Source organism: Podarcis cretensis (genome assembly GCF_951804945.1).
Source record: "Podarcis cretensis genome assembly, chromosome: 8".
NCBI classification, from domain to species: domain Eukaryota; kingdom Metazoa; phylum Chordata; class Lepidosauria; order Squamata; family Lacertidae; genus Podarcis; species Podarcis cretensis.
Window position 1 is genome coordinate 60,576,917 of NC_137177.1, and position 14,062 is coordinate 60,590,978.

At 41.8% G+C, this 14,062-nt stretch overlaps 1 protein-coding gene across 2 annotated transcripts in view; it reads right to left on the reverse strand.

The window, feature by feature from the left end:
• Window positions 1–8,880: 8,880 nt before the first annotated feature.
• Window positions 8,881–14,062, reverse strand: part of LONP2 (lon peptidase 2, peroxisomal) — a 51,275-nt gene continuing 46,093 nt past the window's right edge. For both annotated transcript variants that reach the window (XM_079988778.1, XM_079988777.1), the window contains exons 14-15: window positions 12,460–12,650; window positions 8,881–10,079 (exon numbers count right to left, since the gene is read on the reverse strand). In XM_079988778.1, the coding sequence (XP_079844904.1) occupies window positions 9,858–10,079; window positions 12,460–12,650 (413 nt within the window). In that variant the 3' untranslated portion in view covers window positions 8,881–9,857. The remainder of the gene's footprint in view (window positions 10,080–12,459; window positions 12,651–14,062) is intronic.

A 14,062-nucleotide genomic window follows, 5' to 3' on the forward strand; every position in this document is an offset into this window, starting at 1 on the left:
ATTTGCTTTAACAGGATATTGACTGCTACTAATTAGTTTTGACTTAAAAGCAGGTATGAAATGAGCAGCTGCATTAAGGTAAGTGCCATACAGCCTGTTGCCTATTAAGCTTGCTGGAAATCCAGGATACCACATCATCTCAGGTATTGGCACTATTACTGTGGGTGTTTCCGGTTATATGGACTCTGTTCTGAAACAATATGTCATCAGTGCTCCCAGCTACGTATGTGACACCACAGATTTTCTGAGGAAAATACAATCTTTGAATAATCTTCGTAAAAATATATACTAGCCACTATGGATGTGGAATCTCTGTATACCAACATCCAACACACCGAGAGCCAGTGTGGTATAGTGGTTAAGAGCGGTAGACACGTAATCTGGGGAACCGGGTTCGCGTCTCCGCTCCTCCACATGCAGCTGCTGGGTGACCTTGGGCCAGTCACACTTCTCTGAAGTCTCTCAGCCCCACTCACCTCACAGAGTGTTTGTTGTGGGGGAGGAAGGGAAAGGAGAATGTTAGCCGCTTTGAGACTCCTTCGGGTAGTGATAAAGCGGGATATCAAATCCAAACTCTTCTTCTTCTTCTTCTTTACAAGCTATAAGGAACACCATTTCAGATAAAATCATAGTGGACTTTGCTACCAAACTCTGCCATTTTGTCCTTACCCACAACAACTTCAAATTTGGTGATGACCTGTTCCTCCAGATCAGCAGCACAGCAATGGGCACCCGCATGGGCCCACAGTATGCCAACATCTTCATGACGGATTTAGAACGTTTCCTAAATTTGTACCCACTCAAACCTCTCTTGTACCTGCAGTACATAGACGATTTTTATTATCTGGACACATGGTCAACAGACCCTGGACACCTTCCTCCAGATATTCAATGACTTTCGCCCACCATCAACGTAACAGTGAACCAATCTATGCAAGAAATACATTTTTTGGACACTATTATAAAAATACAGGATGGGCGTATAGACACCACCTTATACTGTAAACCAACTGACCGACAAACATATCTACATGCTTCTAGCTACCATCCCAAACATACCAAACAATCCATTGTATATAGCCAGGCCCTACGTTACAGCAGCATCTGTTCCAACTCTACAGACTCTCTAGAGCAAACCCTTTAAGAACTAAAATACCCACCTGATGAAGTTAAACAACAGATCAACAGAGCCAGACTGATACCCAAAGAGAACTTGCTGCAAGACAGACCCAAAAAAGAAAAAAACAGAACACCACTAGTAATCACATACAGCTCCCAAGTTAAAACAGTTCAATGCATCATCAGAGATCTACAACCTCTCCTAGACAATGACAGTTGTCTTTCTCAAGCTCTGGGAAGAAGACCTTTCATTGCCTACAGATAGCCACCCAATCTTAAACAACTCACCCACAATAATACAACAACCAGACTTAACATGGGCACTGGTACCAGAGCCTGCAATAAACCCAGATGCCAACTTTGCTGCCACATACATGTGGACCACACCATTACTGGCCCCAACAACATCAAACATACCATCTCAGAACTATTTAATTGCTCATCTAACATTGTGTATGCCATCAAATGCCAACAGTGCCCTTCAGCTCTCTATATTGGACAAACAGGCCAAACCCTATGCCAAAGGATAAATGGACATAAATCTGATATCAGGAATAACAAGAAAGAGAAACCAATAGGAGAACACTTCAATCTCCCAGGACAATTCTATACAAGATCTCAAAGTAGCTATCTTATTACCAAGAATTTTAGAAATTGACTGGAAAGAGAAGTTGCTGAATTGCAACTTATTACCAAACTTAAAACCATGGAGAGACCTGGTCTGAATAGAGACATTGGATTCTTATCTCATTATACCTGATAAAGCTATTTTTAGCCATCTCACCCCTTGCTTTTTCCTGTAAGACCAATTGCAGTCGTTAACAGGTTTACCACACCTATCAGCCAATCACCCATTCCCACCACCCTTCTGAGTAATACCCCTCCCCACCCTCTCACTATATATCAGGGTCTGGTGACTTCTGTTTCAGTGTATCTGAAGAAGTGTGCATGCACACAAAAGCTCATACCAATAACAAACTTGGTTGGTCTCCAAGGTGCTACTGGATGGAAGGAATTTATTTTGTTAAAAATGCTAGTCACTATTGCTTGGTTCTGTCTCTGATGTTGGAGGCAGTATGTCTCTGAATACTAGTTGCTGGGAATTTCAAATGGGTAAAGCACTGTTGCATTTTATTCCTGCTTGTGGGCTTTCCACAGGCATTCTGGTTGGCTGCAGTGATAACAAAGTACTGGACTAGTTGGGAAATTGTCTTGATCCAGCAGGGCTCTGCTCACTTTAAGGTGTAATGTACACATAAGCAATCAATGTATTTGCATAAATACTTTTTTCTGATTTTTTGTTTTTTTGGGGGCGTCATTTAACTCTGAAGTTTAGTTTTGAATGTTTGCCCCTCTTTCCCCCTTATATTTAAGGAAGGGCATTGAAACTGAGTAAGAATTATGCAGATATTTTAAGATAACCTTGCTTTTGGGCAGTGATACGTTTCAGGGCATTAGTGAAATAGCATGCAATTTGGATGGCATGCATCTTGGCAGCTGTATGTTTTCTGAGAATCTGTGCCCTGCTGTTCTCTGTGACATTGCAAATATACTTAGAGAGCACCTTGGAGCATTGTGCATACGGCAGCCAATTATGCTGGATTTGTTTGTTTATTTAAAGTATTTCTATTCCACCTTTCCCCCAAGTTGGGATTCAAGGCGGCTTACAACAGTTTTAAAAACATTTTAAAATGTGAAGTAATAAAAACAATCTGGTTAAAAACAATAGTTAAAATACGGTAAAACACACTTAGAGCCAGTATTAACCTACTGATTGCCTTGATAACAAGCAGCCCAGTAGTGAACATAAACTGCACCTGGTTTTTAAAGCTCTGTCTAAATAGGAAGTTCTTAACCTACTAACAGAGATCTGGTCTAACCCCTTTTGTGAGGGAATCCCACAATATAGGAAAAGGCTTGGCTCTCCTGTCACCACCAACTTTGATGAGACCAAGAGAAGATGCTTACCCACAGATCTTAGCACCAGGGCAGGTTCACAGAGAGAGATAATAATCTTTCAGGTAACATGGATCCAAGCCATATAGGATTTAGGTGTTGAACTGCTGCACTACTGACTTTGCAAAGGTTTTTCTTTGAGTTACCTGAATTATCTTGTGTTCTGGGAATGTTTGCAAACCCACTTGGCAGTATAACTAAGGTTACATATATTTTTAATATGTATATCTCCCCTGTCCTCCGGGATGGAACTCAAAGCAATGAACATGGAAGCTTTTCAGACCCTGCCCAGATCTAAACTTGCTTAGCGTCAGCAAATTAGCTGCACTATGTGCCTTCAAACTATGTGCCAAGACACAATGAAGCTGCCCAGAGTCTGTCACTAGTGTATACCCTGATCACCAGCAGCTCTCCGGTGGATTTTTCTTTTCTGAAAAAAATAAAAAATCCAGATCAATTGGGGAGCAATTCTAGTTGACATGCACAGACATTTTTTATTTAAAAAAATCTTTTTAAATGGTCCAAGATAAATGCCACATGTTTGTTTAATGAAACAGAAAGTAGCTGCTGATTTGTTCTTGTTGCCCTGTGGCTTCTCACTCTCATGCAGCTTGAAGTGAGAGCCACTGCTGCAGCATCAGAGGCAGACTACTTACCAGGTTTATAAAAATGGTTTTGAGGAGTGAGGCAATGTTGTTACTGCCTTAAAAAAAAGAAAAGCTGAATGCACTGCAGTCAGATCCAGTTTGTCCTCGTGTGCCCTTTTTAATGGAGAAAATAGACTGCCTATGTAACAGTTTAAAAAATGGGTGTAGCCCTCTTCTTCACATCTTCACCTGTAAGTAGAACCAACTGTTTTCAGTAAGAACTACTTCCTAGTAATGGTGTGTTTAGGGTTGAAACCTTCGTGCTTAGAAAGTCAGAGATGTGAGAGAACAAAAGAGGTAAACAAATCTCAGATCCTTTGTTCATACACTACACTTAACATCCTGGCTTTTGATGTGCAAGTTAGACCGGTTTGAATCTCTTTTGTTACTGGAGACTCCTGTTATACTTGCTGGGTTAAATTCAGAAATGGGCTATGGGAATGAAATATTAGCATATGGGTGTGGGGCTTTGTAGGAGTCTATGTTGCTATGACATGTAATGAGAGAACGAAAAAAGTGGGTTTTTCCAGAGCATCAATTTTATTCTGTGTCACAGTGTTGAGGGCAGTCCCTAGGCCCCATCCTTGGCTGCTTTCAGCTCATGTATACATGCAATAATTGGAGGGAAAGCATTATGCATGTTTCCCCCTTTGTGAAATACCAATTTCAAGACAGACAATGATGCATCCTGGCTGTATTAAAAAGGAAGTGTTTACTTGGTTGCTTTTCATTCTTGAGCCCTACAGTGGCTGCCTGCACAGGCCTTTGGAAGAATAGGGTGGAAAGAGTATTATGGCATCAAATCCTGCTGCAACAGAATTATGACCACATATTCAATAACTAATGGGACAGGAGATGTGTATTCATTCTTCCATTTTGGAGTAATATATTGGAGCCGCCTCCCTGGTTGGAGATGTCTCCCTATGAACTTTTGGTTGTAATGTGGAATTTTTTTGGGGGGTGGGGTAGTGAAGTGTTGATCCCTGCTGCAACCTTCCTTTACTGAAATTCCATTTTGCTTTCTACGAAGCTTACTCAAGTATAAGACTGTAGCTTGGCATCAGTGACAATTTAACTATAGCTCTGATATTTCAGCTGCCTTTTGTAATGTGCTGTGCTAGATGCTGTACCATTCTTAATCTATTTTTATTGCTGCTTTTATTTCTTACATTGTATTATACTGTACAGTGGTACCTTGGATTGCATAAGTTTTGGATTACAACCCATTTTTTTTGGGGGGGAGGCCCCATTGGCGAAAGCGTGCCTTGGATTACAACCTGTTTTGGTTTACAAATGGACCTCCAGAACGGATTGTTGTTGTAAACCAAAGTACCACTGTATTATAGTTTGAATCGTATAATTCAGCTTATAATACAATAAAGTGCATTTAGGATTACAATAAAAGAAGCAACAAAAGTATAATTAAACACATGATATCTAATGGGACTATACCATGGACCACCTGAATGTGGCTCATGGACCAGAGTTTGGAAGTTAGAGTTGCTGCATTAAGGAATACTTCCCTTCTGGTTCAAGATAATTTTTTCATGCCCTGGATTTGGAGTAGATGGAAAGGATGGTTTCATAGCAATCCCCAGCAGCTTGCTTTGAATCATGACTCAGTGATGTGTTGGAAGGGGAGCTTAGAGAGCTTTTTCAAAAGGGAAGTTCAATCAGTTCTCCCTCCCAGTTCTCCATTAACATTTCCTGCCTTGGCCAGTGGCTTCCTATAACTTCAGGCGGGGTAACTTCCCATTCCAGGAGAGGCAAGGGATGCCTGCAGGAATTTCTCATCAAGTGTCTCCAGACTGGCTAGCAGGAAGACAAAGGGTTGCATTCCTTAGCAGTGAGGGTCGGAGGGCAAAATTTCCCACAAAGCTTGCTCTACAGGAGCAGAGGAGGGAAAAGATTAGCTGAGGAATCTCTCCGCTTCTGAGCCAAGGAAGAATCTCCCACTGACAAATACAAATTGAGCAGGGTTCAAGAACGATAAAAATAAGCTGGTTAACGGTAGCCAAGGGAAAGGAAACTCCAGGAATGACATGTGTGTGTCCTCCCCTTAGGGTTTCAGTTATCTGTCTGGAGAAAATATATTTAGGAAGAGGAGGGCCTTCATCTATATGAATTTGCTACCTGGTGCCTGTATTGGATACCCTGCTTTCTCCCTTTTAAATAAGACTTGTCTAAAAAATTCTAGTGAGGGCCTTTTCTGCAGTGGCCCAATACAAATTTAATCTGATGATAATGGAGCATGGTCAGCAGTCAGTACGTTGACTGTCAGCTGGGAAAGAAAAATAGGGCAAGAAGTGGGGTCTTGAGTACCTAACAGCTTACAGTATCCTCACATGGCTGTCTAGGTTTTTAAGGATACACTGCATAAGAAGAGCCCCACTGACTTGGTCCAAAAGGCCCATCTAGTCCAGCAGCTTCCTGTTCTTACAATGATCACCAGATGGCTGTGGGAAGCCTGCAAGCCGGGCCTGAGTGCAACAGCACTCTCTCCTCTTGCGATTTTCAGGAACTGGTTTTCTGATTGCTGCTGACAGAGGAGGTAGAATATCACGGCTTGCCTTGTCTCTTATCGCTACAATAATCAAATGCCATCCTCATTTTTGTTTAGTGTGTATGAGAGCTAAAGCTTTTAGCATCATGGTGCTAGTACTTTGGATAACTGTTCCCATGGAAATTAAACAGGCAGTTACAATGTTTTGTTGCCAAGTGTTTTGTAGAGAATTACTTTGATTCAGGGTTGTTTGTTTGTTTTGTGTTTTAAATGATTTTTAAATGATTTTAATCAGCCGCCCAGAGTGGTTGGGGCAACCCAGTCAGATAGATGCGGTACAAATAATAAATTAACAAATTATTATTATTATTATTATTATTATTATTATTATTATTTTACACCACAATATATATTTTTTTAGTTGGTGGTTCATGAATACTTTTATCAAAGACCTCTATAAATGAACATGTTGAAAAGCACAGATTGCAATACTGAAACGAAGGGGACATCACTATCTCACTCTCCATTAGGAGGTCCTCTTATCCCATAACTACAAAGCTTACTCAAGTATTTTTGGTGAAGGGTTTTTTTTCAAAGTATGAGTTGTTGCCAGTGTTTTTCCTACTTAGAGCAGATCCATTGAAAGTAATGGATATACCTAACTTACGCCCATTTATTTTATTGGGTCCACTCTTGAATTGGATACAACCCTTATGGACACAGTGTTGACTGGATCACCTCTATATGTTGGTTGACACTCAAAAGTAAAATATTTACTAGGAGTTCTAAAACATCTTATTGTTCTTTTGCAGGACTTAGTTGTCTTAGGGTGAGGGTTGCTGTACTTGACTAGATTGTTTTCAGTTGATGTCATGATAAACCTGCAATCCTGCGTTTGCCTGCAGAAGCAAGCCTCATTGCATTCTGTGAGACTTGCTTCTAAGTAAGTGCACTGCACTGTGCAGCCCTAAGTTAATAAAAATTTCCCATTGGCTTTGAAAACGTTTTTAAAGAGCAGTACTGAATATATGAACCAAAAGCTGGGCTTGTGTGGAGCAATTATGATGAAAGCTTATTTTGAGAGTGAACAAAAGGAATTGCAGCTGGCCCATTTAAACACACAGTTTGCAGCAGGGAGCATATTTCCAAGAGTGTCAAAATAGTGGGTGTGTCAAAAATGGTTTAAGCAAGCTGACCCTACCAGTATAGCTTGCAATCTTGCATTGATCAAATACCTCTGGGTGTGATGAGGTTGTGACTTCAGAAGCCCTGAGCTATTCATGACCAGAATAGATTTACCCTGCTTGATGTGGGAGAAGATGAGGGAGGGGCAGGAACAGCTAAAAGAGCAATAAATAAAATGCAGTGGAAATTGATCCAACACCATACTGTGTATCTGAAGTGCCTGCCTGTAAACTTGTATGTTTGTAAAACAGAATTCCCACAAATACTAATTGTACCCACAACTTTGTACAATAAAGTAGTGCTGCTCGTGTGTTCACATCTATCAATCAAATCAAAGTGCCTGTGGCCTGCGGTGGGTTGCAGAACCCCATGTCCTTTGTGCAATGGGTGTGGTAAGAAAGACCCCCTTCCGTCTGTATGGTATGATTTTGTACCCTAGTCAAGTAGTGTGTTGCACATGGAGTTCTTAAAAGCCAAAATTGCAGCCATATAGTAAGCCCTGTGAAGGATGCGTCTCTTGCTCACATGCCCAAGCTACATTCCATGGAACAAGGCCAGGGCGAGTGCTGTCTTGCATAGAATCATATGACATTTAAGCACTGTGCTTTATTCATGCCATGCTACATGGATGGACGTTTACTAGAACTTCTTTTATGTGAAACAGAATGCTGAAAACGTGTCTGTGCGAAACGTAAGGCTATATAACCTTTAAAAGGTTATTTAAAATGTAATTTAAACGGAAGTCATTGTGTGCGGCCTCTGTGAAACAGAAGGTTTTTAGACAAGCAAGAGCTTCAAATAACCCAGGGGGTGGGGAACGTGTGGTCCTGTGGATGGTGTAGGACTCCACCTCCCATTAACTCCAGCCAGCAAGGTCAGGGATAATGGGAGTTAAGAGTACAGTAACGTCCAGAAGGCCACAAGTTCCTCATCCCTGCAATAACCAATAAGCATTATTTAGGTAACTGGGTTGTGTAAACAACCCATTTTGTATTGCACGCAAATGGACTCCTTTCTGGAAATGAATGAATGTGCTCTGAAAACACCCTATGATGACCATCCACAATATATTTTGGGACAACAGCTCCCATTATCCTTAGCCATTGGCCATGCTGGCTGGGGCTGGCTGATGGGCGTTAGAGTCCAACAGCCGGAGGGCTGCTCAGGGGGAACAGTTGCTACAGCTCAGTCTGGGAGACCTCGTTCTCTTCTGTGTGTCACATCTCTCACAGCTGTTATGTCACTAACAAGCCTCTGTTCAGAAATGCCCCTGTGAGCCAGCTGGCATCTTGAGATACTTCAGGCAATCAATAGATAATTATTTCCCCCCTTTTTTTACCAGAATGATCTCCTCTCTCTTTCATATACTTGTTTCCCTAACTATAACCACTGCAGATGTGGCTTTCTCATTCCATGTAGAAAGTGTTATCAGTGCTAGAAGTACCTTCAGCCTGAAAGGAAAGTTGGCTCTTGTGTACCATCAGCTCTTTATTTTGTGTCTGATCTCATTACAACTTTTCAAGGCGATAAAGTCTTTTATAATAATCAAAGTTAAGTTTCTGATATTAAACACTATTTTAACAGCACTATTATTAACAAATCAGCCAGGCCATATATTGTCTAGAAAGGCTTTGCTTCTTCCTCTACCATTTCAAATGAATCACTTCATTAATTTAAAGCAGTCAAAGGAGCAGCAGGGCAGCAGACTAAATTTGATGCAGTTACTCTCTAAAGCAGGAGTGGGGGAGCCTTTGGACCCCAAATGTTGTAGGACTTCTCCCAGCCAGCAAGGCCAATGGTGAAGACACAACTCGCCACCTCTGTGGCAACACTTCCTAGACTGTTCTAAATTAGACTCTTCTAGTTTCAGAGACTCTCCTATGATTCAAAGCTGCAAGTCCTTGGTCTATTGTAAGAATGAGACCTCGGGACAATCCCATGTGCAAGACCAGAACTAATTAATTTGCATAACCCATTCAGCTTAAAAACCCGAAGTGAACAATACTGTAGCTTGGCATCAGTGACAAGTGACAGTTTAACTACAGCTCTGATATTAAAGCAAGGTAAAATCTCAACATTTGCATCAGGCTCTTGGTGGGTGGGGGTGGAAGAAAGCAGGCTTCAATAAATTAACAGGCAGATTTCATGAAGGCTCATGTGATTGGATATTCTGCTGCTCTATCAGTCTACCCCTTAATTGCACAGGGGATTAACAATTAAGAGCTTAGCATTCAAATCTATCTCTGGACTCCTGTCCACTAATGCACATAAAGACCAGTAAGAATGGGCAGCAAGTTTGTACCGCCAAATGAAGAAGAGCCCTTTCACACATTCTAATCTCATTCCAGTGTTGGCCACTTTTAAACACTCTCACATTTTTTTTTGCATCCTGCCAGATGAACATCAGCTTTGCATTTTGTTCCTTGAGTGAGCCCAAGTCAATCTGCTTAGAGTTTACTGTTGAAGTGATCAAGTTTTGTCTTGGCTGAAAATCCCCCATCAAAAGCGGCATTAAGAACTTCATCCAGGCAGCTTGTCATCACAAAATTCAGATCCTGCCGTACATTGGCGGCAATCTCCTCAAGATCCTTTTCATTTCTTTGAGGAATGATAATTCGCTTTAGTCCAGCTCGGTGTGCTGCTAGAACTTTGTCCTTAATTCCTCCAACCTGTTTAAATACACAGAATGAAATGGGGAGAGCGGAGAGAGTTTAAGGAAGATGCTACTGGCAGAAATAAGGCATTGTGTTATTACTATGCTATGTGCAAATAATTTTCTCAACTTGTTTTGTTAATGTTTTCGCAAACCACTGCATCAGACGCCAGTGTTTTCTTGCCAACTCTCTTGTCTCCATGTCCATTTGTTCCCTTCATTCATTCCTTAAAGAATCCAAGTTATGTGAATGTTTGTCAAACAGATAAAATGTATTAAACATATACATAATTTGGGTTTGCCATGTGCAGATTTGAAAGGGGGGGGGGCGCACACAAAAACACATGTAACCCTGGACTATGTGTTATTTAATCAAATTTATATTCCACCTTTTCCCATCATTAAAGACAACATACATGAGTTTCCTAGATGGTCTCTCACCTAGGAACTGAACAGAGCTGAAGCTATTTTGCTGCAGAAGGCTTGCTTTGTGATGTGTGGGAGCCTTCAGGTCATTCCCTGGGATCATTAACCAACAGGACTGCCTTTAACCTGAATCACTTGTTTGCCGATCTACACAGAACAAAGCAAGTGTAACAGTTATGCAGATTCTGGTTTTTGTTTCTTGTGTGTATTGGGAATGAGAGCAGTTAGCCATATTGGTTCAGCCACCCCATTTTGGCCCCAGCCTGCGAAATGAGAACACTTAAGACTACAAATACTGGATTTGCACAAGACCTGAAACCAACCTCAAGGGTGGGAAAGGAGTAGAAAAGCCCCATCATCAGTTTTTGCCCAATGACCAATCCTGAAAAGGTCTCGATTGGAATAAGGGCTGAAACTGGCAAAGGACTAATTCCCGAGATTAGTCAGTTTCTGGTCCAGTGCAAACTTGCTCTTTGCAGGCTGAATGGTGCCTTGCGATGTCACATGGAAGAGGGAGTGCTTTCTTGCTTGCTGTTGGTGACGTCAACCAACACTATGCACATTCCAGAAAGCACTTCAGATCACAATGGCCTGGGCTAGCTGAGGCATGAGTCAGTTTTGTATTTTTATTTTTGTAGCAAACCTATGATAGATGATTTTCAGCAAGTATAATGAAATCCCCGCAGAAGTAGTGCCTTTTTAAAAGGAAGATGATGATTAAAATTTCTATACTGCCCTTCCATCTGAGATTCAGAGTGGTTTACAGTTACATAGATTGTTTAATTTTGCCTGGCATCTAAATATATGTAACAAAGGTGCCAGGTGAGTCCCCCTGGGGAGAGCATTCCACAAGTGGGGAGCCACCACAGAAAAGGCCTCTCATATTCCTACCCCCGGCACCTTGTGGAGGAAGCACATGAAGAGGGGCTAAAGGTCGGTTCATGTGAGGAAAGGCAGTCCTTGAGGTATTGTGGTCCTGAGCCAATTAAGGCTTAATAGGTCAAAACCAGCACTTTGAACTGGACCCGGAAACTAACCGTCAGCCACTGCAGTCAGGCCAGGATTGGCATCATATGTTCAAACCATATTGCCCCAGTGAGCAACACTTCCAGTTCTTGGAAGTGGTGTTTAACCAAACGTCTAGGGCAGGCACATCCAACTCCCAAGGGACTGCGATCTACTCCCATTGTAAAAAAATCTGACTGTGATCTACCCATTGACATTAGAGGGATGAGGAGCCAGAGTTGTTGAGCTTTTTTGGGGGGAATGCCATACATCTCTCACCAAAAAAACCCATAAGAAAACAAATGCACGCACTGATTAAGTCAATGATCATATCCACGATCGACAGCAACAAACGCCAAACACACGAACACTTTACGTGACGGAGGAACAGGGGGGAGGGTGTTGGAAACATTATTTTAATCCCGAGATTGCTAAGGGTCCCGCGATCAACCACGATCTACCAGGAGCACCCAGGGATCTATCTGTAGATCAGGGTCGACCGGTTGAACATGTCTGATCTAGGGGTATTCCTAGCTGTCATCAAGACAGAAGTGGGAAGGAAGTAAAACTGGCTGAATCTGGTAAAAGAATTGCTTCTTCAACAGCTCCCCAAAGAACAAAGGGATGATGCGACTACAGTTTTCAATTAGGCAATATCTGACAATATAAGCCCCACCCGCTGGAATAAATTACTATTATCTTCTCTGTTGTCTTGCAAATGTCGCCTGTGGCAGATCTCTAATGTAGAGCAGATCTGAAAAATAAAGTATGTGCTAACTGTTTGCTTTGTAGAACTGTGCTAACTTTACCAGACAACCTTCAGTAGCGTGACTAGATTAAAGAATTAGAACTAGTATTGGAATGTGCGGTGTGTTGGGTTTTTTTGTTTTGCAGGGGGTGGGGCAGGGGATGAGATAGAGAGATAGAAAGCCTCAACAATATGGTTATCTGCAAAGAATACTTACTGGAAGAACAAGGCCTCTTAGTGTAATTTCTCCAGTCATGGCTACATCTGAACGCACGAGCCGCCCACTGAACAAGGAGGCAAGGCAGGTTACTATGGTAACACCAGCAGATGGTCCATCTTTTGTGACAGCTCCAGCTGGGAAGTGCAGATGGATGTCTGTGTTGTCAAGGAGATCAAAACTTCCAGAAGCTTTAAGAAAGAGAATTGGGGAGGGGGGATGTTCAGTGTGGAAAATTCAAACCTGCGGTGCTTCTGGTCTTTTGTTCTTTGGGGAAAAGCAAACAAACAAATAAACAAACCACATCACTGGAGGACTTGCATTCCAGACGCTTGTTCCACTTGGCAGCAGAGCATTTGAAAGGAGATCTGTGCCGGGTGGTGGAGGAGGAGGAGGAGGGGGAGACAGAAGGATTAAGGAAGAAAACACCTGTGTCAATATACTCTGCTACACTTTGAATCTGGAAACACTTTCCCAGATAAACCGGTTTAACAGCAGTAGGAACACTTTCCATGGTACTAAAATGAATTGATTGGATTAAAAATGGTGCCCCCCACTTAACTGGGCAGCAGATTATTTTTTAAAAAAAGTTACTTTTAATTTTTTTAAAGTGTTTATAAGAACTGTAGCTGAATAAGGTCCATCTCAGCAGAGGCATTCCCTTCTGCACATGTGAGAGGAGAAATGCTTCTTAGGTGATGATACGGGGTGTGCAGGCAATAAAAGCACTGGTTTCTTTCAGAATTGCTGGTTTTGATCAGGCAAAAATGTATGCTGTTCGAAGTAGTCGATAGTAAATTCACTTGGATAAATCTGAATGATAAAATTAGTTAGGACTGTTATCTACTGTGGCTTGCAGAAGGTGGGACACCCAATTTTTGCCAATAATACCTACCTGCCTAGGCACCCCTCCCCTCAAAATTTCTTGTTGCTGAGGTTGGGGGACACTGAAATAGTATGAGCTATGGCACAGAGGGCTGCACTAGGCAGGGCCCCAGCTGCCCAGGTGGAGATGCTTTTTGCTAAGCCTAAGGCAAAGTTGGATAAACACACTGAGCATCGCTAGGAAGTGTCCTGAGTTTTCAAAGCATACTTTGAAAACACACACCACCTTTGGGATCTGTAAAGTGGATCTGGACTGTAACTTGCGAGTAGAGCACATGGTTTTGCATGCATTCAATCCCTGGCATCTCCAATCAGGACTGGGACTCACTATAAGGTAGCTTTCAATGTTTTCATGTGCCTAGTATTATCTCCATATTACAGATGAGGGGCTGAGGCTTAAAGCACATCTTTAAAAAGCAGCTAGAGGGAAAACAGCATTCTTAGCCTTTTGTAAAAGCAACCTTAAGAAACCAAGGTGCAGTTCATTCACACGAAGGCAGGTCCCTCAAAGCCAATACCGTGCTGTTTTTAATAGCTGCACTGTTCTTAAATATGGAATTTCCAGCTGAGGCCATTTACAAATTCTTTGTTTATTTGGAAACATTTCTATCTGCTTTTCAGTTTATGTATGTCCTGAGAACGGGAGTTAAAAAAATACAATCAAAGCAATTACTGCAGCAAGAAGAAAGAATTCCCAGACTAATTTAACCAGACAGCA